The sequence below is a fragment of the Neomonachus schauinslandi genome, chromosome 6, assembly GCF_002201575.2.
Source record: "Neomonachus schauinslandi chromosome 6, ASM220157v2, whole genome shotgun sequence".
Classification (NCBI taxonomy): domain Eukaryota; kingdom Metazoa; phylum Chordata; class Mammalia; order Carnivora; family Phocidae; genus Neomonachus; species Neomonachus schauinslandi.
In genome coordinates this window covers 65,585,578-65,613,374 of record NC_058408.1, presented here as the reverse complement: position 1 = coordinate 65,613,374, position 27,797 = coordinate 65,585,578, and the positions used below count along the sequence as shown (strand labels likewise).

Here is a 27,797-nt window from a genome sequence, read left to right as displayed (position 1 = left end):
TACTGTCTTGATGATGACAGCTTTGTAATAGAGCTTGAAGTCCGGAATTGTGATACCACCAGCTTTGCTTTGCTTTTCCAACATTCCTCTGGCTATTCGGGGTCTTTTCTGGTTCCATACAAATTTTAGGATTATTTGTTCCATTTCTTTGAAAAAAAGTTGATGGTATTTTGATAGGGATTGCATAAAATCAAACTCTGATTTCTGAAAGCAAATATTTGAAAACCTCTGATCTAAAAGAGGAGACTGAGGCCTAGGGAGCTGAATACCTAGCCTGACGTCACATTGCTAATTGGTATCAGAGCAAAGAAGACAGCTCACTCCTGCATCAGCCTCTCCAACTGGGAAAGTAATGTTATCAAACAATACTTAACATTTATCACTTCAGAAGAGTTATTAGGAAACAAAATAAAATTACTAATTTTAATACACACTTAAATAAAATTTAATAAATTGGTATAAAATATTCTTGGCATCAAAAGTAAATTAGCAAATTAAAGAACTGAAGCCCATAAAAACAGAGAAATCTAAACACATTCACTGTGAATTTCTGTCCTAGATATTTTCTATTCTTTATAACCTGTTACTCTGAATGTCATCTCCAGACAAGTAGCATTAGCATCCTCTGGGAGCCCATCAGAAATGCAGAATCCCGGGCCCCACCCACCCCATACTTAATGAATCAGATCTATATTTGAACAAGATCCCCAGGTCTTGCAAATTCAAGTGTGGGAACAGGTGCATAAAGTATTGCACACTGAGTTGAATGGTTTCAATAAATGAAGTAGTGTTTATAATACACTAGTCCTATTAAAAAGAGCATTTCATGTGTATAGTAAGTCCTGTGGTCAAAAAGGCACTAAAATACATTAGTCTATCATATACTAACTGGTGCTAGATTCCCTAAATAAAATAATTTACTGATATTCAGTGCCCTAACTCATAGATTTATTAAGAGCTTATTTATCTTAGGTATTTTGAAAGTCTGGATACATTTATGGATACCATAGTTTTTTAACAATTTTCAAAAATATCTGCAAAGTTGCATTTAACTAGTTTTTATTTTGTCTAATAGTATAATTTTAATAGTCTTAATAAATATTTCACTTGAAGAATGTTTCACTAAAAGATTATAGGATGTGTAATCTTAAAGATCACAGGACATGTAGTCATATTCAGAAAATTATATTTTATCATTTTCTCAAATTTCAGCATTGCATGTAGGAACTTTTCTGTTTATACTAATTTCTTCGAAACCTTGTTAAGTGATATTTTTCTTTTTAAGTTTTTAACATTTTTAAGATTTCAACAATTTGTTATTACTAATAATTTGGAGTCAAAATTGAGTATGTGACACAGCTAACTTCAATCCCATTTTATGGTTAAGGCAATGTCCGTCTGAAGTAGTCATATGGCCTGTTTCGTAATCCCTTCTGAGAATGTCCACCTCCTTTCCTGCACTCTGAAGAGCTCTTCCCTAGCATATTAAAGTTTTTTGCAAATTACTGAGTCATTCACTTATCTCAACTGCTTTTTGTTAGAAACAAAAATGAAATCAGTGTTTCATAAAATGTCTGCATCACATAAAGTTTACGGCAAAATGACTCCGTGGGATGGGTTTCACAGCCATCATGGATGGTTTATTGTCTTCTTTCAGTTTAGGTTAAATTCCAGTTTTATCCCAGCCATTTCGCTTTGGCTGCTTTGCAATGAAGTTGTTAGGTATATATATGAATTTTATGTCACATTTTCACTTTTCACATAGACCAACTGAAGAAGACAAAATCGATTATTTATAAAATCTTCCCATATGAAGAGAAGTATTACACTTGCATTTGATATACACAGAATTTTGCATTCCCCCAAGATAAAAACCCCAAATCAAGAAAAATCCAAAATGCACTGAATTTTGGCCAACCACTCTAAAATGGCTAAGGTGTAGGAGTGTTTACTTTTACTACAGCAAACAGTAAATTGGATCAAAACTTTGAAAGAAATCCTCAAAGACAGGGCACCTGGCTGGCTCAGTTGGTTAAGCATCTGCCTTTGGCTCAGGTCATGATCCCAGGGTCCTGGGATCGAGCCCGCATCCGGCTCCCTGCTCAGCAGGGATCCTGCTTCTCCCTCTCCTGCTCCCCCTGCTTGTGCTCTCTCTCTGTCAAATAAATAAATAAAATCTTAAAAAAGAGAAATCCTTAGAGACTATCAAAAAAGATCTCATGAACCATGATTAGCCATACCATTTAGATGGAGTAATTAAACACCAGTTTTAGTGAATAAACAGAAGAAGCAGTACTAGCAAAGTGGGTTAGCTCATCCCAACTAAATGGTTCTTAGCTCACTGTTGCTAGTACAATTGTCAAATTCAATCTGTTAGTAATGAGGATTTAATAAGGGATTAACACACAGTAAATAAGTTTTCTTTGCACTGTGTTGCATATAAGAGAAACATAAAACAGAGTCTCCGTCTGAAGGAGATGACCAAGTCAAGAAGACAAGTGTAACACTCTTCATAAATGAAGCAGAAAATCAAATGTGTGGCAGGTGATATGGGAGCTCTGGGAATCACTCAGACTGGAGCGCGGGCAAACCACATGGGGCAAGGGCAGCACTCAGCGGGGTAGAACCATCAAAGCATCTCACCCCAATCCACAGCTTCTCCCTACATTCTTACTCCTAAAATAATCCAGAACTCTTCTGAGATGTGAAGAGATCTGACTTCGAATCATGACGGGGGAAAACAGGTTCCCCTAGTTTCACCCCCCTCCTTCCATTCACTCTTCTATACTTTACTTACATGATATAGTGTGTGTGGGAGACAGACAGATGGACAGTGAAAGAGAGAGAGGGAAAGAGAGTTAGTTTAGTGCTGAAGAGATAGAACATGGAGGCACAACCCACCCATCTCAAGGCAACAAAGGAAAGGGGGTTATGAAGCACATTATAGGTTACAATAATTATTTTATTTAGGAAGTAAGAAACCATTCCTTTATTTTCTCATGGAAAAATATTAAATGAGAGGATGAATTTTTATTTTTATCTGCAGATGGTCAACAAGTATTTATTGAGTGTCTGTTAGAGGACACAAGGAAACTGTCTTACCCTCCTGGGAGTTTAGAGCATGATGAAGAAAGCAGATTTTAAAAAGTTAATTGTAAGTAGTCACAAACTTATTAAGTGTTCCAGGAGTTTAAATATATTATAAAACACTGCCATTGGAAGAAAAGATATAAAGACACCGATGATGCATATTTGTTCACACAAAGATCTTGCTTAAGAAGTAGCTAGAGGAACATCATTTAGAAGGTGATTTAGATACTTTTTTTCCCTTTACGGCCACAAGTATAGTTGGGGCCACTCATCAGGCAGGTCCCTAGGGAGCCTATGCTTTATCTCTAGCTCTTATGTCAAATGTTTAAGGCAGTGTGGGTGTAATTATGAATGAGACACAGATGATAATTACCCTCAGCCTGACCACTATGCCTCTGGAACCTACTATAATTTTTGGTACAGAGTAGCAATTCCATAAAGATGTTTATGGATTGAATTAAGAATGAATGAATGTTGCTGGTGGGAATGTAAATGGTACAGCTGCTGTGGAAAACAGTGTGGCAATTCCTAAAACGTTAAACACAGAATTTCCATATAAACCCAGGAATCCCACTTCTTGCTATATGCCCAAAGGAAGAGAAAGCAGGGACTTGAACAAAGATATGTAACCTCATGTGCAAAGCAGCATTATTTACAATAAACAAAAGGGGGAACCAAACCCAGCGCTGGTTGGCAGATGAATGAATAAACAACATGGAGTGTTTACATATACACAATAGGACGCTGTATTGGGAAGGACATTCTGACACCTGCTACGACATGGACACTATGAAGACACTATGCGCTGACATAAGTCAGTTACAAAAGGACAGATGTTGTACAACTGCATGTATATGAGGTTCCTAGTCAAATTCAGAGAAACAGAAAGGAGAACGGGGGTTGCCAGGGGGTGGAGGTGGGAGGAATGGGGAGCTGGCGTTTGATGGGTGGAGAGTTTCTGTTTGGGAAGATGACAAGCCATGGAGATGGAGGGTGATGGTCGCACAGCATGTGAATGTGTTTAATGCCACTGATCTGTACATTTAAAAAATGGTTAAAATGCTAATTTCTATATTCTATATATTTTACCACAATAAAAAGGGTTTAAAAATGAATGAATGATATTGAAGAGATGGAATGCAATTGAGGGCACAGAGACCAGCACTTGGCCAAGAAAAAAGAGGCAGGGAAGGAAAAATTCTAAAAAGAGGATTTACCCTTTCTCTCAACGTCATTTTCAATGGTTCTGTCCCACCCCTGGGAAAGGCTGAAACATCAGGAGTGAAGAGCAGTCATATAAGCACAAGTTTAGGGAGAAGGAAGGAGTAAAGAAGGAAATCTCAATCAACAGGAGTTGAACGGTAACTCCGTCCGGGCACCACTGATTTGTACGTAAGGCATGAGTGTGTTGGGAACTGTCTGTAAAGACACAACGTAGGAAGACACTTCAGGAAGTGGTCAAAGGTTTCCAAGAGCAAAGTTCCACTTCGTCATTCACTCATCAACAAATACTGACTAGGGGATTTTTATGTGTCAAGCACTCTTCCACGCACATGTACATATCAATGAGTAAAATGGTCAAAGTTCCTACTTTCAAGACACTGACAGTCTAGTAGTGAGGGAAGTAAAGCAACATTCAAATGAAAACTATGTCAGTGGTAGAACGTATTATAGAGGAGTGTAAGACTGCCAGGTGAAGAATGTCTCCAGCAAACAAGCAAAAATGAATTAATGAGGAAGGAAGGAAAGGAGGGAGGGAGGAAGGAAGAACAAGGGGGTGGAGAAAGAAAAGAGATAAAACAAAACAAACAATGTGAAAACTCTGAAGGTGATCAAGTAGGACTAAGAGAAGTCCTATGGCGGGAATCAGCCGCTGAGGCATAGTAACAAGATGAGAAGCTGGAGAGGCAAATACATGCGCAATAATGAAGGCCCTTGGAAACAACTGAGAAATTTTACTCTCATCCTGGAACCAGTGGGGATCCATAGAAAACATCTAAGCATGTATGCTGAAGCTGTGATGTCATGGGGTTTACACGTGAAGAGCTTACTCAGGGGACCTCTGCTTCCAGAAAGACGGAATAGATGTACTTCCCGCTTCCCATTAACCGCAGCGAAAGCTCTTGGACATCATACATAAAACAAACATAAGAAAACTGAAATTTGGAGAGAAAAGGATGACCGACAGGGACAAGGGAACATGACACGGTGGTGTCAGGAATGCTGGACCAACACAGTGGGAAGTTCCCTGGGTTGAAACTGGCAATGCAGAAATGCCAACAAGCCCCAACAAAAGCCTACACTTTTTACCCAAAGGACCAGGAAAGGAGCAAACTAACAAGACAGAACACTTTCAGAAAATAACCATTCTACTCATGTTAAACAACACAAACAACTTGCCCACGACCACGTCCATCAGCAAAGGACACGTGAGGAGCTAGAGTTCCAATCACATAAGGCTATGATGAGGTGCCCAAACACACCGTAAGGAGAGGACTAGCAAAGGGCCAGAATATTCAACCCCACTGGTTGGTAACAAGCCTGTCCCACACACAGTATCAGTGGAGACCACGTGGCCAACTAGCACTTCCACCCCCTCCCCCAACAGTAGTGAGGTTCTCCACTGTCCCCACATTGGGGTGAGGTCAGAAGAAGTAAGAACGTCCACCACTGCCCAGCGGTATTAAGGCCAGGCCCACCACAGTGTCAGTAGAAACCAGGTGGGGGCCTGGAACACCCAACCCCTTCCAGGAAGGAGGAGGAGCCCTTCTTTGGGTATCAAGGGAGGCCTAGTGGGGAAACTGAACTTTTACTTCAACCTAGCAATCCACCATTGCTGAAGTGGTGGCAGGAAAAGCCAGCTAAAATGGAAGGTTTAAATAAGATTCAGAGTCACTAACTGAAAATCTTATCAGGAAACAGGAAAACCTCAATTTGAATGAGAAAAGAAAATCAATAGATGCTGACACTGAAATAGTAGAGATGCTATAAATATCTGACAAGGGGCATCTGGGTGGCATAGTCAATTAAGCGTCCGACGCTTGATTTTGGTTCCAGTCATGATCTCAGGATTGTGAGATCAAACCCTGTGTCAGGCTCTGCATTGAGTGTGGAGCCTGCTTAAGATTTTCTCTCCCTTGTCCTTTGCCGCTCCCCCTGCTCGCATGCTCTCTCACTCTCTCTCTAAAATAAATAAAATCTTTAAAAAATATATCTGACAAGACATTAAAACAGTTATGATAAAAATGCTTCACTGAGCAATTATGAATATATCTGAAATAAATCAACAAACAGAAGACCCAAGCGAAGATATAGGAAGTCTCGGCAAAAAAGCAGAAGTTTACAAAAAACAAAATGGAAATTTTAGAAATAAATAAATAAAATGAAAATCTGGGTGGATGGACTCAACTGGGATTGGTGGAAAGAATCAGTGAAATGGAAGATAAGACAGTAGATACTGACCAATCTGAACAGCAGAGAAAAAACAGAATGAAAACAAAAATGAACAGAGACCCAAATATTTGTGAGCTGATAACAAAAGATCTAACATCCATGTTATCAGAGTCCCAGAAAGAGAAGAGAAAGTAGGTAGGTCTGTAAAAGTACTCAAAGTAGTAAGGTCTAAAAACATCCCAAATTTAGCAAGACACATAAACCTACAGATTCCAGGTGAACGAATCCCAAACCGAATAAACCCAAAGAAATTCATGCCAAAACACACCATTAAACATCAGAAAACTATAAAAGGAGAAAAACCTTGCAAGCAGCCAGAGAAAAATACCACCTTAGATAAATACTCAGAATAACAGTGAATTTCTCCTCAAAAATGAGGGAGTCCTAAGGAAATGGTACAATATTTTTCAGATGTTAAAACGAAAGAACTATCAACCTAGGATCCTATGCTCTGCAAAAATATTCTTTAGTAATAAAGAGAAAATTAAGACATTCTCAGATGAATAAAAGCTAAGAGAATTTGCTGATAGCAAAGCTGTCTTAAAGAAAAATGGCTAAAGGAAATTATCTAAAGAGAAAACAAACAACAGAACAAAGAGCTCAGCAATATCAGGAAGAAAGAAAGAGCACTGTATATAAAGTATGGGTAAATCCGCATCTCCTCTTGTTTTCTAAATTATATTTTACAGTTACAGGAAATATTATACCCTCGTCTTATGTGCTTCTAAAACATATGAAGAAAAATACTTAAAGCAATTATAAAATAAACCAGGAAAATAAACAATTGGTATCAACATAAAACAGACTGTTATAACTAAGGATTTTATGTGAGCCTCATGGTAACCATAAAGCAAACAACTACAGGAGGTACACAACAGATAAAGAGAAGGGAATCAAAGCATAACACTACAAAAAATCATCAATTTACAAATGAAGCCAGTAAGAGAGGAAGAAAGAAACCAAGGAACTATAAAACACCAGAAAACAATTAATAGGATGACATTAGTAAATCCTTACCTATTAATAATTACTTTAAATACAAATGGATTCAATTCTCTTAACAAAAAGACCTAGAGTGGCTGGATGGATTAAAAAAACAAGACCTAACTAGATGCTGCCTATAAAAGGCTCACTTCAGCTTTAAGGAGACACAGACTCAAAATGAAGGGATCTGACAAGATATTATTCCATGCAAGTGGAAACAAAGAGAACAAGGGTAGCTATACTTAGACGAAATAAATGTTAAGTGAAGAATAGTAACAAGACACAAGAAAGTTATTGTGTAAGAATAAAAAGTCCAAATCATCAAGAAGATAGGAAAATTATAAATATATATGCACCCACTACTGTAGCACCTAAATATACTGAATAGATACAACAGATGTGAAAGGAGAAACAGACAATACAATAATAGCAGGGGACTTCAATACCCTACTTCCAACAATGTATACATCATTCAGACAGAAAATCAGTAAGGAAACACTGAATGTGAACTACAGACCAAATGGATCTAACAGACATATACAGAACATCCCATCCAACAGCAGCAGAATATACATTCTTCCCAAACACACATGGAACAGGATACATCAAAAGTTAGCCTACAAAACAAGTCTTAAGAAATTTAGCAAAAACTGAAATCATAACAAGGATCTTTTCTAAGCACAAAATTATGACACTAGAAATCAATGAAGGAGGAAACTGGAAAACTCATAAAAATATGGAAATTGAACAATACACTCCTGAACAACCAATGGATCACAAAAATGAAAGAGAATCAAGAAATATCTTGTAACAAACAAAAATGGAAATACTATATACCAAAACTCATAGAATATGACAAAAGCAGTTCTAAAAAGGAAATTCATGGTGATAAACACCTACATTAAAAAATGAAAGGTCTCGGGGAGCCTGGGTGGCTCAGTTGGTTGGGTGACTGCCTTCAGCTCAGGTCATGATCCTGGAGTCCTGGGATCGAGTCCCACATCGGGTTCCTGGCTCGGCAGGGAGCCTGCTTCTCCCTCTGACCCTCTCCCCTCTCATGCTCTTTCTCGCTCTCTTTCTCAAAAAAAAAAAAAAAAGTCTTTAAAAAAAAATGAAAGGTCTCAAACACCTAACTTTATACATCAAACAGCTAGAAAAAGAACAAACTAAACCTAAAGTTGTAGCAGAAGAAAGGAATTAACAAAGATCAGAGCAGCAATAAATGAAATAAACATCAGGAAAACAGAAGAAAAGATCAATGAAACGAAGATTGTTTTTTGAACAGATAGGCAAAATTGGCAAAATTTTAGGTAGGCTTAAAAAAAAGAGAAGACTTATATAAATTAAAATCAGAAATGAAAGAGGAAATAATTAAATGAGCAGCACAGAAATACAAAGGTCATAAGAGACTACTATGAATGATTACATGCCAGTAAACTGGATAACCTAGAAGAAATTGATAAATTTATAGAAACATACAACCAAGTAAGACCAAATCGTGAATAAGTTAAAAAATCTGAACAAATCAATAATGAGTAAGGATGATGAAAGAAAAACCCATGACCTGATAGTTTTACTGGTGAATTCTACCAAACATTTTAAAAAGAATTAATACCAATCCTTTTCAAACTCTTCTAAAAAATGGAAGAGGAGGAAATCCTTTCAAACTCATTTTATGAGGCCAGCATTACACTGATACCACAGCCACACAAGGACCACCAAAAGCAAAAACCAACAAGTGGGACTACCTCAAACTTACTTCTGAACAGCAAAGGAAACCATCCACAAAATAAAAAGGCAACCAATGGATGAGAGAAAATATTCACAAATCATATATCTGGTAAGGGGTTAATATTGAAAATATATTTTATTTATTATTTTTTAAAAGATTTTATTTATTTATTTGAGAGAGAGAGAGGGAGAGAGATAGTGAGAGAGAGCATGAGAGGGAGGGGGGGTGGTGTGGAGAGGGAGAAGCAGGCTCCCCACCGAGCAGGGAGCCTAATGTAGGGCTTGATCCCAGGACCCCAGGATCATGAAAGCCGAAGGCAGACATTTAATCGACTGAGCCACCCAGACACCCCAAAAATATATTTTAAAAACTCATAAAACTCAATGGCAAACAGACAATCCAATTTAAAAAATGGGCAAAGGATCTGAATAGACATTTTTTCCAAAGAAGACATACAGATGGCCAACAGGTACATGAAAAAGTACAACATCATAAATTATCAGGAAAATGCAGATAAAAACCACAGTGAGAGATCACCTTGCACCTATTAGAATGGCTGTCATTCAAAAAACAAATAACAAATGCTGGCAAGGATGTGGATAAGAGGGAATATTTGTGCACTGTTGGTGGAAATGTAAATTGGTGCAGCTACTTTGGAAAACAGTAAGGAGGTTCCTCAAAAAATTAAAAATAGAACTACCATAGGATACAGCAATTCCACTTTTATTTATCCAAAGAAAACAAAAACAGTGAATTGAAAAGATATGTGCATTTCCATAAACATACACCAAACGGTGCAGCATTATTCACAACAGTCAAGACATAGAAGCAACCTAAATGTCTACTGATGGACAAATGGATGAAGAAAATGTGGGGTACATGTACAATGGAATATTACTGAGCCACTGAAATGAAGAATACCTTACCATTTGCAACAATATGGATGGACTTTGAGGGAATTATGCTAAGTGAAATAAGTCAAAGAAAGACAAATACTGTATGATCTCACTTATATGTGGAATCTAAAAAAAAAAAACAACAAAACCCCTGAACTCAGAGAAGAGATTGGTGGTTGCAAGAGGCAGGGGTGCAGGGCAAGTTAAAGGGGTAAAAGTGATCAACAGGTACAAACTTGCAGTTATATAATAAGTAAGTCTTGCGAATGTAATGTACAGCTGAAGGACTACAGTTAATAATACCGTACTATATATTTAAAAGTTGTTAAGAGAGTAGCTCTTAAGATTTCTAATCACAAGAAAAAAATTCTGTAACTATGTGTACTGGTGATCATTGACTTCCTTTGGTGATCATTTCACAATATATACAAATACTGAATCATTATGTGTACACCTAAAACTAATATAATGTTGTATGTCAATTGTATCTCAATAACAAAAAAACAAAAGAACAAAAACAAAGACAGAAGAAAGAAAGAAAGAAAGAAAGAAAGAAAGAAAGGGAGGGAAGGAGGGAGGGAGGGAAGGAGGGAGGGAGGGGAAAGAAAAACAAAGGCCAGTATCTCTCACGTATACAGATGCAAAAATCCTTAACAGAATACTAGGAATAAAATTCAGTAATATATAAAAATAATTATACACCATGACCAGTGATGTGTATATTCCAGGGATGTAAGTTTGGTTCAATAATTTCAAAATCAACCAATCTAATCCACCATATTAACAGGCTAATTAAAGAAAAAAAAATCACATATGAATATCAACAAATGGAGAAAAGATACTTGACAAATTTCAACAACCATTTGTGATTAAAAACAAACAAACAAACCTTAGAAATACAGGACTAGATGGACTAGATGGGAACTTTTTTTTTTTTACTTTTTCAAAGAGAGAGAGAGAGAGGGAGTGCACAAGCAGGGTGGGCGGGGAGGGGAGGGAGAAGCAGGCTTCCCCATGAGCAGGGAGCCCGACATGGGGCTTGATCCCAGGACCCTGGGATCACAACCTGAACCGAAGGCAGATGCTTAACAGAATGAGCCACCCAGGCGCCCCTAGATGGGAACTTCTTACATGGTAAAAAGTGTCAATAAAAAACCTGTAGCTAGTATTACAGTTAAGGGTGAAAGACGGAATGCTTCCCCCTCAGAAAGCCAGGATGTCTGTTCTCACCACTCTTCTTTAGCATAGTTATGCAAATTCTAGCCAATGCAATAAAAGGAAATAAAAAGCATACAGATCAAACAGGCATACAGATCATACAACTGTTCCTATTTGCAGACGCATGATGGATCTGCACAGAAAATCCTAAGGAATCAATTAAAAAAAAAAACCCTCTTAGAGCTAATAAGATGGGCTTATGAGGAAGTCATCCCAATCCACATAACCTCTTTGAAGATAAATCACTGACCATCCCAGCTGCTCTTGTGCTTTTACTACTTTTTCAGTGTCAAATAACTCATTCACTGCTATCAATGCTTTATTGTTGATAGCAAAGTGAAGGATTCTGCTTATCATATTCCTAATCTACCTTAATTTTAGAAAGATAAAGTTACAGAAATTTGATAAAGAGATATTTCTTAGGAAGAGAGCCACTTAAAAAAAATTGAACAGCATGGGGCGCCCGGGTGGCTCAGTTGTTAAGCGTCTACCTTCCGCTCAGGTCATGATCTCAGGGTTCTGGGATTGAGCCCCGCATCGGGCTCCCTGCTCGGCAGGAAGCCTGCTTTTCCCTCTCCCACTCCCCCAGCTTGTGTTCCTGCTCTCGCTGTGTCTCTCTCTGTCAAATAAATAAATAAAATCTTTAAAAAAAAAGGACAGCATAAATTTCAAATTTAAGAGCTCCATGTATATTTAATACAAGCAAAGTATTAATGTGGCATTTTAAACAGCTCTTTTTATAAAAGACCCTATACGAGATTCTTTCTTCTTCTTCTTCACTTATTTTTGTCTTAAAATGGTATTTCTGGAGGCCTGACGATCCTAGCTAAACTAGTACCTTTTTCTCTCTCTTTCCTTATACTTAGCTAAGGTGCCATGACTCTAAACCCTGACTGAAAAAGGCTGCCATTACATTGATAGAAAAAGCCAAAAACCTTGTAAGAGTCGGTGAGACTCTACGGATCAGGCCACAAACCCTCCCCAACCCTTTACTTCTCTGGCCTCCCTTCCTCCACTCTCTTGCTTGCTCCTCCTGCTCCAGCCATGCTGTCCTCTGGGTCCTAACTGCACTCATGAGTCACATTCTGACTTCAGGGCCTTTGCACTGGCTGGTCCTTCTGCCTCGGACATGTGTTTCCCATTTAACTGCACAGCTAAGCCCTTACCTTCTTCAAGTTTTTGTTCACATGTTACCTCCTCAATGAGGCTTACACCCACACCACCCTACCTAAAATTATAAAACTCCTCATCTTGTACTTCTGACCCATTCTTCTTCTGCTCTGTGTTTAAGTACTTAGCGCCTTCTAACATACTGTATCATTTACAAAGTTATATAGTTATTGTTTTAGGTCTGTTGTGTGCCTTCCACCCCAGCAAAACAAAGATTTTATTAATTTTGTTTGGTACTGCATCCCAAGAGCCTAAAACAACACCTGGTACACAGCAGGTGTTCAACAAATATTTGTTGAATGAACAGAATACATGCATAAATGCATGTAATAGGCATATCAACAGTTGTCCAAATTAATTTTAATTAAATCTCATCAATATGCTGAAAGGAATTGTTATGGAGAAAATAAATTTTCACATGCCTTGATGTCTGCATACATCTGGTTCCCTTGTCTACACTACCCTTCTTCCTCACTCCTAACACTCCTTCCCTGATTCATATACATGCTCAGCCAGACAAATTCCAACTAAATGTCACAAACTAATAGGTCTTTCAAAAACGTCATCTTTGTTAACTTAAATCATGGTTAGGTGCCCCTCCTAAATACTCTCCACGTACCTGTGTTTCTTTTTCTCATAGCCTTTCCACATGTATTGCAAAAACTATTTTTTCACCAGACCAAAATGTGAGCTCCTTGGAAGGAGAAACTTTTCTTTTTTTTTTTTTTTTTTGAGCAAGAGAGAGTGCGCATGTGCCAGGCTGGGGCTAGGAGGTGGAGGGGCAGAGGGAGAGGGAGAATCTTAAGCAGGCTCCAAGCACAGAGCCCGACGTGGGCCTCGATCCCACGACCCTGAGATCATGACCTGAGCTGAGATCAAGAGTTGGGCGCTTCACCAACTGAGCCACCCAGGCACCCCAAGCAGAAACCATTCTTACTTGCTCTTCCCTCATGGCCCTAGAGCTCACATCACGTAACACATGACAGGCACTCGATAAATGCCTTGTGTCAATAAAACATTTTTTTAAAAACCACTAAAGTGAAATAATAGTGAATCACAGAAATTTACCTCTTACTTGTTTCCTTAGTTTTTCAATTTCTTCTTTTAAGGTTTTTATTTCTAAATCTTTGCTTGCTGTTAATGGACCATCAGCAGTTGAATACTGTAGAGCTTGAACAGTCTGTGTTGACTCTTAAAAAAAAAATAAAGAAAAAATGAGAAATATGGCCATATCTTAAATTTTTAAAACTAATAGCAATATATTTCTTTCTAGAGAAATCCTTACATAATTCTGATCAAAACATCCTCGCATCAACAAAAAGCGGGTAAACACATCACAATTAAATATCAAAACTCCAATGCATGTTTCTTTAAAAGTATAACAGATGTAGGAAAGGATCTGCCTACTACCATGTGAGATTTTCCATTTCAAACAGTGCTGGTACAGTCTACCACTGAGTCAACAACCATTCAGCCCCCGTTCATCATGTAATAACCCCAAAAACTTCCTGTGTCAGATGATGCATTAAAACCAGAGTCTGGTGTGTCAAGGTAGGTTTAGAGATTTAATACAGCTCACCTTGAACAATGCAGGGGGGGGATGTTTGGGGGCACTGAACCCCCCCATGCAGTAGAAAATCTGTGTATAACTTCTGACCCAAACACTTAACTACTGAGAGTTTCTTGTTGACCAGAAACCTTATCAATAACACGAACAGTTGATTGACACATACTTTGTAGGTTATATGTATTACACACTGTATTCTTACGATCAGGTAAGCTGAAAAGAAGGAAATGTTACTGAGAAAATCATAAGGAGGAGAAAACACATTCACTGTACTGTATTTACAAAAAAAAAAAAAATCTACAGGACCCACCCAGTTCAAACCGCATTGTTTCAAGGGTCAAGTGCATATAATATATAGAAATGCTGGCCCCCAAATTTCATGTATGAAAGTTGAAGCCACCTACAGATGACTTCAGCTCATCAATTTAGCTAAAATAGAGATTACTATTCTTGTGGTTCTAATCAGAAGATGCAAGGTATTCAAGAAACATTAACTCTACTGAGGTTTATTCCCAGATATTATCAGAAGATATGGAAAAAAGAAAACTTTAAAGAATTTTATCAGAAATGAAACCACCCTTGTTCTAAAATAGTTATTGTGCTATCTTATGGAGGGTTTGCAATAGTAAGACTCTATTCACCATAATTTTTGGTGAGTACAAATCATTACTGATTGTTTTATACTACTTATATTATTTATATGTTGCTTTATATAACATATTGCTTATATGCTTTATTACTTATATGTATTACTTATGTTTTATGTATGTGTGTATGTGTATATACACAGATACATAGATGTATATACACATGTATACACACACACACACACACACCACACACACACACACACACACACACAAGCTCCAAAATATTGTGGTCTTCAGAGGAGGGAGATTTTCTAACTAATTTTCACCATATGCACAGAGAATAGTATCATGGTATTTGTATTCATAAATATTGGTTAATTTGAATTAAAGGTGCAAGATGTACCTATTGTGCATCCAACCATGATCTTCTACATTCAGTAAGTACTTCTTATACTTTTCGGTTTCAAAACACGGTAAGTATCAATGCATTTTGTACTTATTATCTTTAAAAGAACATCCTTTATTTATTTTAAAAAGATATCTAAGGGGGCACCAGGGCAGTTCAGTAAGTTAAGTGACCAACTCTTGATTTTGGCTTAGGTCGTGACCTCAGAGTGGTGAGATTGAGCCCCGCCTATGTGGGGCTCCATGCTCAGTGCTGAGTCTGTTTAAGATTCTCTCTCTCTCCCTCTCTCTCTCTGCCCCTATCACCACCACACGCACGCATGTGCATGCATGCTCTCGCTCTCAAAAAAATTATATATTAGAAAGATACCTAAGTTAGGAGTAGAAAAAGGAAGATACAAAAATAGCCAGTGGATACCAGTAACAGCTCCTTTTCCTCCTAGACTCCACGTCCTGCAGGGTATGGAGGTGGGTAGGCATCTTGGCTTCTCCTTGCTACTTCTGTCCACCCCGTAAATCCCAGTCAGCTAAAATGCCCATTACTCATCTGCTGAAGTTATTATCCATTGTCTTTCTTATTCTGTCTTTGACTAACAATTTCACACATTGTTCATTGCCCTTCTTTCTATTACAACCCTTTTTATTATTCTTATTAACTTTAATATCAAAACAGACAATCCACCCAACACTCTGGCTTCTCGGACACACAAATCCCCCGTGCAGACACAGTTGGGGCTTTTTACCCTCTTGTTTCTGAACCAAATTCAGGTGCACTGACAAGGTAGGCGCTGGCCAAAACTGAAGATGGTTTAAATCAATCATGGTGGACCCATCCTTTGTTGCCAGTACTGGTTAAGAATTAGGTATGTGACCGGGCGCCTGGGTGGCTCAGTTGGTTAAGAATTAGGTATGTGACCTAGTCAGAACTACTAGTCCCTTGAGAAGAAGTCCCCGAGGGGGCTTCCTGGAAAGGGTAAGTCTCCTACAGATGGAGAGATGGATGAAAGGAAGCGAGCCTTCATTTGGTCTCCACATATGTGCAGACGTGATCTGGAATTTTAGCAGTACGGGAGAATCATGAGAGGAAAGCCATGAAAATCACAGAGAAGCTAACCCCACTATCGGCACTGAAATGGTCCTACTTCTGACTTCCCAAATGAGATAACAAATCTGTATTATTTAAGAATTCTAGGATTTGCAGCCCAAAACAACCTAGCTGGTCTCCAGCAAAACCACCAAATCTACTGGTCACACCCTAGACCCGTGGTTCTCACCTCGTCTGAGCTTAGAAATGTGTATGTGTGGGCGCCTGGGTGGCTCAGTTGGTTAAGCGACTGCCTTCAGCTCAGGTCATGATCCCAGGGTCCTGGGATCGAGTCCCACATCAGGCTCCCGGCTCAGCAGGAAGCCTGCTTCTCCCTCTCCCACTCCCCCTGCTTGTGTTCCTGCTCTTGCTGTCTCTGTCTCTGTCAAATAAATAAATAAATAAATCTTAAAAAAAAAAAAAAAAAGAAATGTGTATGTGTGCACATAGCAGGGAGTGGGGGATGTTGACACAGGTGTAGGTAGGAGATGATTAAAGGTATTTAGTGTCGGGGTGCCTGGGTGGCTCAGCCGTTAAGCATCTGCCTTCGGCTCAGGTCATGATCTCAGGGTCCTGGGATCGAGCCCCGCATCCGGCTCCCTGCTCCGCGGGAAGCCTGTTTCTCCCTCTCCTACTCCCCTTGCTTGTGTTCCCACTCTCACTGTGTCTCTCTCTGTCAAATAAATAAAATCTTTAAAAAAAAAAAAAAAGGTATTTAGTGTCTGGGGACCAAGAAAGCTCAGTATCTTACAGAATGTTTAAGTCTCCTGCATCAAAGAATCACCCTGCCCTGAATACTAGTAGTTTGCCTATGGAGAAATGCTACTAATGTACACTTTCCCATTATTTAGTAACTGTACGGCCTCCCAAATCTTGATTTCAAGTACACCATTCTCTCTCTTTTTTTTTTAAAGATTTTATTTATTTATTTGAGAGAGAGGATGAGAGAGAGCACATGAGAGGGGGGAGGGTCAGAGGGAGAAGCAGACTCCCTGCCGAGCAGGGAGCCCGATGCGGGACTCGATCCAGGGACTCCAGGATCATGACCTGAGCCGAAGGCAGCCGCTCAACCAACTGAGCCACCCAGGCGCCCACACCATTCTCTCTTATCTTTACAGTGTGCTTACTACTCCAGGGGCCACTTCAATGATGCTCATTCCCACCAAGAAATCAAATCCACTGTCCTCATGTTTTTCAGTTTTTCTCTTTTCTTCCTTATTTAGCCAGGTTGGATTCCATGGTCCATCACTACAATGGACTACTTTGCACACACACCTTCCATCTCTTTGCCCTGCTCTCCTCCATTACACCCACCCTAGAAGACACCAATCTTGGCCGACTCTGACTCTCCTACTTGTGCTCCCACCCTGGAAGCTGACAAAGTGGCCAAAGAAAACACACTCACTTCAAATTCATGTCTACTGACATCGAACAGCTTAGCGATGACTGGCAGTCCTCAGCTGCATCCCTAGACCATCTCCTCTTCTCCTCTCTGAACTGACCATTTCACATATTCTCTTTTTCTTGTCAAAATCTAATACACTCTCCACCTTCCTCATTCCCAGCTGATGATCCTGCTTTGTATCTGATTTTGCATCGGTCTCCTCAAAGTAGAATGTAAGCACTACATGGGCAAGTTATTTTTCTCGTTTTCTGCTCATTGTTACATCCTCAGTTATGTACAGAACAAGTCCTGGGTCGTCAGTGTTCAAGAAATAGCTGATAAATGGATGAAACGGCCTGATGTAAACCTATGCCGCTGCATGAAACCGGTATTAATACAAAAAGGCAATGATCCCACATTTTCATTGCACTTGCTTGGCGTAAATGATACCAATCACACATAATGATAATTTCTAAGAACATGTTAGATAATTCAAAACATCAAAAAAGCCTGGTATATAGGAATTTCTCATTCAGAATAGGAAGGAGTAGGAAGCACTAGGTCTCTCACTCCTGCTGCAAAAAGTAAAAATATGTAACTTGCAAAAACCTTATTTTTACAGAAATCATGTATCTGAGAAAGCAAAGAGGACTAAGAACAGTAAAACAGAGAGGTACAGGCCATTCTGAGGTGAGAGGACTGGCAGCTAGCTCTGACTTCTGAATTCTACCCGATTCTATGAGCAGGCTTAGGCTCCAGGTTGCTCTAAATTGAGGGATATCACTCTGGAGTGAAAACACATGACAATTTCTGGAAAATGGGTGGGGCTGCAGAAACAATTTGGAAACCCCGAGATTCCTAAATATGTGGTGCTATTTTCATCATGGTGCATTTGTTGTATCTGGAGACTGCATAGGAAGTTAGCAGCTTCTAATACTCAGACTGAAGTTTCCTCCAGTCTTAGAGTATTTCAGAAACAAAAATCTTGCCCAAGGAAAAGAGTCTGTCTCGAATACATGGTCAGTCTCCCAATCAACACATTTGCCAGATAAAGAAATGCCACGGAGGTAGGAGGCTTAAGGGCAGAATAAATCTCCCACAGTTGATGGAGAGAGAAAGAGAAAGCCCCAGCCAGACTCTGTGTAGATCTCCCTTTGGGATATTTAAAACCGAAGGTAGGTTGAGTCCAATGAAAACTGCAAACGAGCCTTGTCCTAGCTCCATTCCAGGTTAGACAGAGCACCAGGAGAAACAAAAAACTTGTGCTACAGCACCACCTTCTGGAAAACAAAAGAAAGGCTTCTGATTGACAACCTACTGAACTCTTAAATCCAAGGAAACAAAACCTTACCTAAGTAGGAAACGTGTTTGCTACTTCAAATGTGACAGCAGAGGTACATTCATGATACACTATGAAAAAATCACAGTAATAGGGTTTCACAAAAAGAAAAGGCCTAATCTGCAGCAACCAAACTCAAAGACACAAAACACTGTGTTCTCACTGATGAAAGATACAAAATAGCAGTTATGAAGAAATTCAGTGAGCTACAAGAAAACTCAGAAAGGCACTTCAATGAACTCAGGAATAAAATTAATGAAAGGTTGAAATTATGAGAAAGAAGCAAACAAAAATTCTGGAGCTGAAGGACTCAATCAATATTATGAGTCCTTTTCAATGCACTAGAAAGCACTGGAAACAGCAGATCAGATGGAAGAGAGAATACGCAGTTTGGAGGGTGGGAATCTAGAAATGATTTGGGTGGGAGAGGAGAGAGAATGGAGATTTCTAAAAGGTGCAAAAATGCTACAAGACTTATACTCCATTAGATAAGCAAACATAAGAAAAATGTGGATACCATGGGGGGAGTAATTTATTTAAAGAAATAATAGTTGAGAACTATTGGGGGAGGAGAGAGAACTACTGGGGAGAGAACTGGACATACAAGTCCACACAGCCAAATAGAACACCTTCCCACCTCAATGTAAAAAGACCTTCACTAATACACCTTATAATGAAACTGTCAAGAATCAATGGTAAGGAATTTTAAAGGCAACTGGGGGGAAAGGATGTGACCTATACCCATCAGGGTATCAGCAGATTTCCCCAGAGAAACTACAGACCAGAAGAGTGGGATGATATATCCAAAGTACTGACAGATAAAAACCACCAGCCAAGAATATTCTATCCAGAAAAGCTATCCTTCCAATATGAAGGAGAGATAAAGGCTTTCCAAGACAAACAGCAGCTGAGGGAGTTCACCACCAGACCTGCCTTGTTGAAAGGAGCTCTTAAAACTGAAACGAAAAAATGAAAGCACACAAAATTCTGATTAAGATGATAAACAGACATTCAGAATTAGAGAACTGTAACTCTATTTCAGAATAGTGTTACATACTTAATTGTAGTATAAATGTTAAAGGAAAGTCATTAAAAACTATACTACAATTTGGTAACAAATTCATAGCAAAAAAGAGATCATTTGTGACATCAGAAATATAAAAGGCAAGTTATAAAAGGATGGAAACTTTATAGGTGAATGAAGGTAAAGTTGCTATCAGCAGAGAAAGGACAAGTTTATCTAGGAGACATTTTGCTAACCTCATGCTCACCACATGACAAAAATCAAGGGCAGAGACACAAAATATAAAAAGGGGAGAAGGAGCAAATCACCATGGAAAACCACCAACTGGCAAAGGTAGAGAGAAACAAAAGTTAAAAAGAACAATGGAGAGACAAAACAACCAGAAGGCAAAAGATAAAATGGCAGCAGTAAGTGCTTAAATATCAATAATCACTCTAAACGTAAATGGACTGTCCTCACCAATAAAAAGGCACAGAGTGGCTGGATGGATTAAAAACAAAAAGAAAAACAAGGGGTGCCTGGGTGGTTCAGATGGTTAAGCATCGGACTCTTGATTTGGGCTCAGGTCATGATCTCAGGGTCGTGAGATGGAGCCCCATGCTGGGCATGGAGCCTACTCAAGATTCTCCCCTTCCCTCTCCCTCTACCCTTCCCCCCCTCCCCCTTCCTTGTGCACATGCACACTCTCTCTCTAAAAATCAAAAACAAAAAAACAAGACCCAAGTATATGCTGCCTAAGGGAGACTCATCAGCTCAGAAGATACACACAGTCTCAAGGTGAAGGGATAGAAGATAATATTCCAAGCATCCAAGCAAGTGAAAACCAAAACAAAGTGGGACTAACCATACTTACATCAGACAAAATTGACTTCAAGCCAGAAATGGAAATGAGACAAAGATCATTATATAATGATAAAGGGGTCAATGCATTAAGAGGATATAATAATTGTAAATATACACTCCCAACACCCAAGTACTGGAATATATTCAGCAAAAACTAACAGATTTTAAAGAATAGTTCAATAACAGTAGGTGGCTTCACTACTCCACTATTCACAGTCGATGAACTGTCCAGATAGAAAATCAGCAAGACAATGTTGCAATCGAACTCTACTCTAGAACAAATGGACTTTGAACAGACATTACAGAACATTCCATCCACCAGCAGCAGAATACACATGCTTCTCAAGTGCACACAGGACCTTCTCCAGGACAGATCATATGAGAGGACATAAAACAAACAGAAAATTTAAGAAGAAATTATACCATCTTTTCTGATGAGGATGGTATGAAATTAGAAATCAACAAGGGGAAAGTGAGAAGATCTATAAATATGTGGAAATTAAGTAATTCTAAACAACCACTGGGTCAAAGAAGAAATCAAAAAAGAAATCAATTTTCTCAAAACAAATGAAAATGAAACTACAACATATCAAATTTGTGGAATGGATGGATTGAAGCGGCTCTGAGAGAAAGTTTATAGCAACAAATGTACATATTAAGAAATTAGAAAGATTTCAAATAATCTAATTTATACTTCAAGGAACTTTTAGAAAAATAACAAATTAACCCCAAAGTTAGCAAATGAGAGGAAAAAAAGATAAACCTCATTGACAAACCTTTACACTAAGAAAAAAAGAAGAGACTCAAATAAAATTTAAAATGAAAGAGACATTACAAATGATACTACAGAAATATATCAGATCATAAAGGACCCTATGAACAATTATAGGCCATGAACTTACATAACCTAGAAGAGATGGATACATTTCTAGAAACACACAACCCACCAAGACTAAATCAGGAAGAAACAGAAAGTCTGAACAGACCAATAATGAGTAATGGGATTGAATCAGTAATCAAAAACCTCCCAACACAGAAATCCTTAGGAATTGATAGCTTCACTGGTGAATTCTACCAAACATTTTAAGAAAAATTAACAACAATCCTCCTCAACCTCTTCAAAATAATGAGGAGGAGGGAACACTTTCAGACTCATTCTATAAGGCCAGCATTACCATGATACCAAAACCAGAGACAACAACCACAAGAAAACTATAGACCAATGTCCCTGATGAATATAGATGAAAACATTCACATTAAAATATTAGCAAGCTGAATTCAAGAACACATTCATACGATTATATACCATGAAAAGTGAGATTTATCCCTGGGATGCAAGGATGGTCCAACATATGCAAATCAATAAATATAACACATCACCCTAATAAAATGAAAGATAAAAATCACATGATCATCTCAATAGACACAATAAAAGCATCTGAAAAAATGCAACATCGTTTCATGATGAAAACCCTTCGCAGATTGGATTTAAAAGGAACACAGCTCAACAAAATAAAGGCCCTTTGCAACAAATCAATAGCTAACCTCACACTCAATGGAGAAAAATTGAAATCTTTTCCTCTAGGATCAGGAACAAGACAAGGGTGCCCACTCTCTCTACTCCTATTCAATATAGTACCTGAAGTCCTGGCTAGAGCAGTCAGGCAAGAACAAAGAAATAAAAGGCACCTAAATCAGAAAGAAAGCAGTAAAATTGGTGCTATTTGTTAATAGGATTTTATATATAGAAAATCTCAAAGAGCAAACCAAGATAACTATTGGAACTGATCAATAAATTCGGTAAAGTTGCAGGATTCAAAATCAACACATAGAAATCTGTTGTATTCCCTTACAGTCATGATGAAACATCTGAAAAAGAAAGAAAACTATCTCATTCACAATAGTATCAAAAACAATACTCAGGAAACATTTAACCAAGTAAGGGAAAGATCTGTACAATGGAAACTATGAGTTTGCTGCAAGAGACTGATGATGACACAAACAGAAAACTATTGCACGTTCATGGATCAGAACAATTAATATCGTTAAAATGTTGATACTGCCCAAAGCCACATACAGATTTAACACAATATCCAGAAATAGAAGAAACAATCCTAAAATTTGTTGTGGAATCACAAAAGATCCTGAAAAGGAGAGCGGAGCAAGATGGCAGAGGAGTAGGAGACCTGGATTTTGTCTGGTCCCAGGAATTCAGCTGGATAGGGATCAAACCATTCTGAACACCTACGAACACAACAGGAGATCAAAGAAAAGAATAGCAACAACTCTCTGAACAGAAAAGCGACCACTTTCTGGAAGGTAGGACGTGCGGAGAAGTGAATCCTAGGCAATATTCAGGAAGACAGACGGCGGAGGAGGGGGCCTCCATCAGCTGCTTCTGGCAAGTGACAGAGCTGCGGAGCACAAAATCGGAACTTTTAGAAGTCTGCTCTGCTGATGGACATTGCTCCAGTGGCTAAGCGGGGGGTGGAACCCTGGCGGGAGAGTGTGGTCTCAGGACCCTTGGGGTCACAGGAAGACCGGGGGTGCCTGAGTGAGGCAGAGCTCCCAGGTATCAGAGCGGGGAAGCCGGCTGCAGAGACGGAGCCGAGGAGTGGGCTCTCAGCTTGGGGTTGCCATAAACCATGATCCGCAGCACAGGCGGGCCACTGCTCCTCCAGCAGGGACCCAACAAGCGGCAGATCTGGGGAGACTCACCTTCCTCCCCCGGGAGGAGCCGCGCGGGAGTGCACCGCAGGGATCTGCTGGGTTTGGAGACTCCACACAGGGTCGTATGCCAGATATAGAAACGCTCGGTCACAGGCCGGGTGAGCACGGAGTGCGGCCAGAGAATGGGGAGATGGGAGTGACTGACTGCTTTTCTCTGGGGGCGCACTGAGGGGCCCCGAGTTCTCGGCTCCTCTGGGGTGGAGATTGGGAGGCCGCCATTTTCACTCTCGGCCTCCAAAGCTGTACGGAAAGCTTGCAGGGAACAAAAGCTCCCAAGAGCAAACCCAAGCAGATGACTTAGCCTGGACCGGCAAGGGCAGGGCAATTCCGCCTCTGGCAAAGACATTTGGGAACCACGGCAACAGGTCCCTCCCCCAGAAGATCAGTGAGAACAGCCAGCCAAGACCAAGTTTACCGATCAATGAGAACGGCAGAACTCCAGAGCTAGGGGAATACTGCACATAGAATTCATGGCTTTTTTACCATGATTCTTTAATCTTTCAAAGTTAATATTTTTTAAACTGATTTTTTTTTTGAATTTTTCTTTTTCCCTTTTTCAACCAACATCTTATCAATCCCTTTTTTAAAAAAAAATTTTATTTTTCATTTTTAGAGTCATATTCTATCCTTTCGTAGTAGTTACCCTTATTCTTGGCATATATGTAAAAGTTGTTCTCTCTTTAAAATTTTGATATACAGTTTCTTCTAACAGATCAAAATATACCCTAAATCTCTAGTGTATGGCTTTGTTCTAGTCTCCTGCCTGATCACATTCTCTCCCTTTTTTTTTTTAAATCCTCTTTCTTTTTTCAAACAACTTCTTATCAATTCCTTTTATAAAACTTTCTATAATTTTCACCTTTACAGTCATATTCCATCCCTTCATCGTATTAACCATTATTTTTGGACATATATAAGTTTTTCTTTCTTTAAAATTTTGGGAGGCACTTTCTTCTAACAGACCAAAATACACCCAAAATACACTGTGTGGCACTAATCTATGCACCAGCCTGATCATATTTGATCATATTCTGTTTTTATTTTGTTTTGTTCTGTTTTTGTTTTTATCTTTTTCTTTTTTCTTTCTTTCCCTTTCTTTTCCCCTGGTTTCAGGTTTTTTCTGATTTGTTTAGAGTATATTTTCTGAGGACATCGTTACCCTGTTAGCATTTTTCTCTCATTCATCTATTCTACTCTGGACAAAATGACAAGATGGAAAAAATCACCTCAACAAAAAGAACAAGAGGCAGTACCGACTGCCAGGGACCTACTCAATACGGACATTAGTACGATGTTGGAACTAGAGTTCAGAATGATGATTTTAAAGATACTAGCTGGGCTTGAAAAAAGCATGGAAGATATTAGAGAAACCCTTTCTGGAGAAATAAAAGAACTAAAATCTAACCAAGTCAAAATCAAAAAGGCTATTAATGAGGTGCAATCAAAAATGGGGGTGCTAACTGCTAGGATAAATGAGGCAGAAGAAAGAATTAGTGATATAGAAGATCAAATGATGGAAAATAAAGAAGCTGAGAAAAAGACAGATAAACAACTACTGGATCATGAGGGCAGAATTCGAGAGATAAGCGATACCATAAGACGAAACAACATTAGAATAATTGGGATCCCAGAAGAAGAAGAAAGAGAGAGAGGGGCAGAAGGTATATTGGAGCAAATTATAGCAGAGAACTTCCCTAATTTGGGGATAGAAACAGGCATCAAAATCCAGGAGGCACAGAGAACCCCTCTCAAAATCAATAAAAATAGGTCAACACCCCGACATCTAACAGTAAAACTTATGAGTCTCAGAGACAAAGAGAAAATCCTGAAAGCAGCTCGGGACAAGAGATCTGTAACCTACAAGGGTAGAAATATTAGATTGGAAACAGACCTATCCACAGAGACCTGGCAGGCTGGAAAGGACTGGCAGGATATATTCAGAGCACTAAATGAGAAAAATATGCAGCCAAGAATACTATATCCAACTAGGCTGTCATTGAAAATAGAAGGAGAGATAAAAAGCTTCCAGGACAAACAAAAACTAAAGGAATTTGCAAACATGAAACCAGCCCTACAAGCAATATTGAAAGGGGTCCTCTAAGCAAAGAGAGAGCCTAAAAGCAACATAGACCAGAAAGGAACACAGACAATATGCAGTAACAGTCACCTTACAGGCAATACAATGGCACTAAATTCATACCTTTCAACAGTTACCCTGAATGTAAATGGGCTAAATGCCCCAATCAAAAGACACAGGCTATCAGATTGGATTAAAAAACAAGACCCATCGATATGCGGTCTGCAAGAGACTCATTTTAGAACCAAAGACACCCCCAGATTGAAAGTGAGGGGGTGAAAAACCATTTACCATGCTAATGGACACCAAAAGAAAGCTGGGGTGGCAATCCTTGTATCAGACAAATTAGATTTTAAACCAAAGACTATAATAAGAGATGAGGAAGGACACTATATCCTACTTAAAGGGTCTATCCAACAAGATCTAACAATTGTAAATATCTATGCCCCTAACATGGGAGCAGCCAATTATATAAGGCAATTAATAACAAAAGCAAAGAAACACATCAACAACAATACAGTAATAGTGGGGGACTTTAACAGCCCCCACACTGAAATGGACAGATCATCTAAGCAAAAGATCAACAAGGAAAGAAAGACTTTAAAAGACACACTGGACCAAATGGACTTCACAGATATATTCAGAACATTCCATCCCAAAGCAACAGAATACACATTCTTCTCTAGTGCCCATGGAACATTCTCCAGAAGAGATCACATCCTAGGTCACAAATCAGGTCTCAACCGGTACCAAAAGACTGGGATCATTCCCTGCATATTTTCGGACCACAATGCTTTGAAACTAGAACTCAATCACAAGAGGAAAGTCGGAAAGAACTCAAATACATGGAGGCTAAAGAGCATCCTACTAAAGAATGAATGGGTCAACCAGGAAATTAAAGAAGAATTTAAAAAATTCATGGAAACAAATGAAAATGAAAACACAACTGTTCAAAATCTTTGGGATGCAGCAAAGGCGGTCCTAAGAGGAAAGTATATAGCAATACAAGCCTTTCTCAAGAAACAAGAAAGGTCTCAAATACACAATCTAACCCTACACCTAAAGGAGCTGGAGAGAGAACAGCAAATAAAGCCTAAACCCAGCAGGAGAAGAGAAATAATAAAGATCAGAGCAGAAATCAATGAAATAGAAACCAAAAGAACAGTAGAACAGATCAACGAAACTAGGAGCTGGTTCTTTGAAAGAATTAACAAGATTGATAACCCCTGGCCAGACTTATCAAAAAGAAAAGAGAAATGACCCAAATCAACAAAATCATGAATGAAAGAGGAGAGATCACAACCAACACCAAAGAAATACAAACAATTATAAGAACATATTATGAGCAACTATATGCCAGCAAATTAGATAACCTGGAAGAAATGGAGGCATTCCTAGAGATGTATCAACTACCAAAACTGAACCAGGAAGAAATAGAAAACTTGAACAGACCTATAACCACTAAGGAAATTGAAGCAGTAATCAAAAATCTCCCAACAAACAAGAGCCCAGGGCTAGATGGCTTCCCAGGGGAATTCTACCAAACATTTCAAGAATAATTAAAAACTATTCTTCTGAAACTGTTCCAAAAAACAGAAATGGAAGGAAAACTTCCAAACTCATTTTATGAGGCCACCATTACCTTGATCCCCAAACCAAAGACCCCATCAAAAAGGAGAATTACAGACCAATATCCTTGATGAACATGGATGCAAAAATTCTCACCAAAATACTAGCCAATAGGATCCAACAGTACATTAAAAGGATCATTCACCACGACCAAGTGGGATTTATCCCTGGGCTGCAAGGTTGGTTCAACACCACAAATCAATCAACGTGATACAATACATTAACAAAGAACAAGAATCATATGATCCTCTCAACAGATGCAGAAAAAGCACTTGACAAAGTAGAGCATCCTTTCTTGATTAAAACTCTTCAGAGTATAGGGATAGAGGGTACATACCTCAACATCATAAAAGCCATCTATGAAAAACCTACAGCGAATATCATTCTCAATGAGGAAAAACTGAGAGCTTTCCCCCTAAGGTCAGGAACGCGGCAGGGATGTCCACTATCACCACTGCTATTCAACATAGTATTAGAAGTCCTAGCCACAGCAATCAGACAACAAAAAGAAATAAAAGGCATCCAAATCAACAAAGAAGAAGTCAAACTGTCACTCTCTGCAGATGATATGGTACTTTATGT

General features: G+C 38.9%; 1 protein-coding gene across 8 annotated transcripts in view; it reads right to left on the bottom strand.

The window, feature by feature from the left end:
* CDC42BPA (CDC42 binding protein kinase alpha) overlaps positions 1-27,797 on the bottom strand; it is a 330,947-nt gene that overhangs the window by 131,937 nt on the left and 171,213 nt on the right. For all 8 annotated transcript variants that reach the window (XM_044915969.1, XM_044915970.1, XM_021689881.1 and 5 more), the window contains exon 11: positions 13,612-13,734. In XM_044915969.1, coding sequence (XP_044771904.1) covers positions 13,612-13,734 — 123 coding nt within the window. The remainder of the gene's footprint in view (positions 1-13,611; positions 13,735-27,797) is intronic.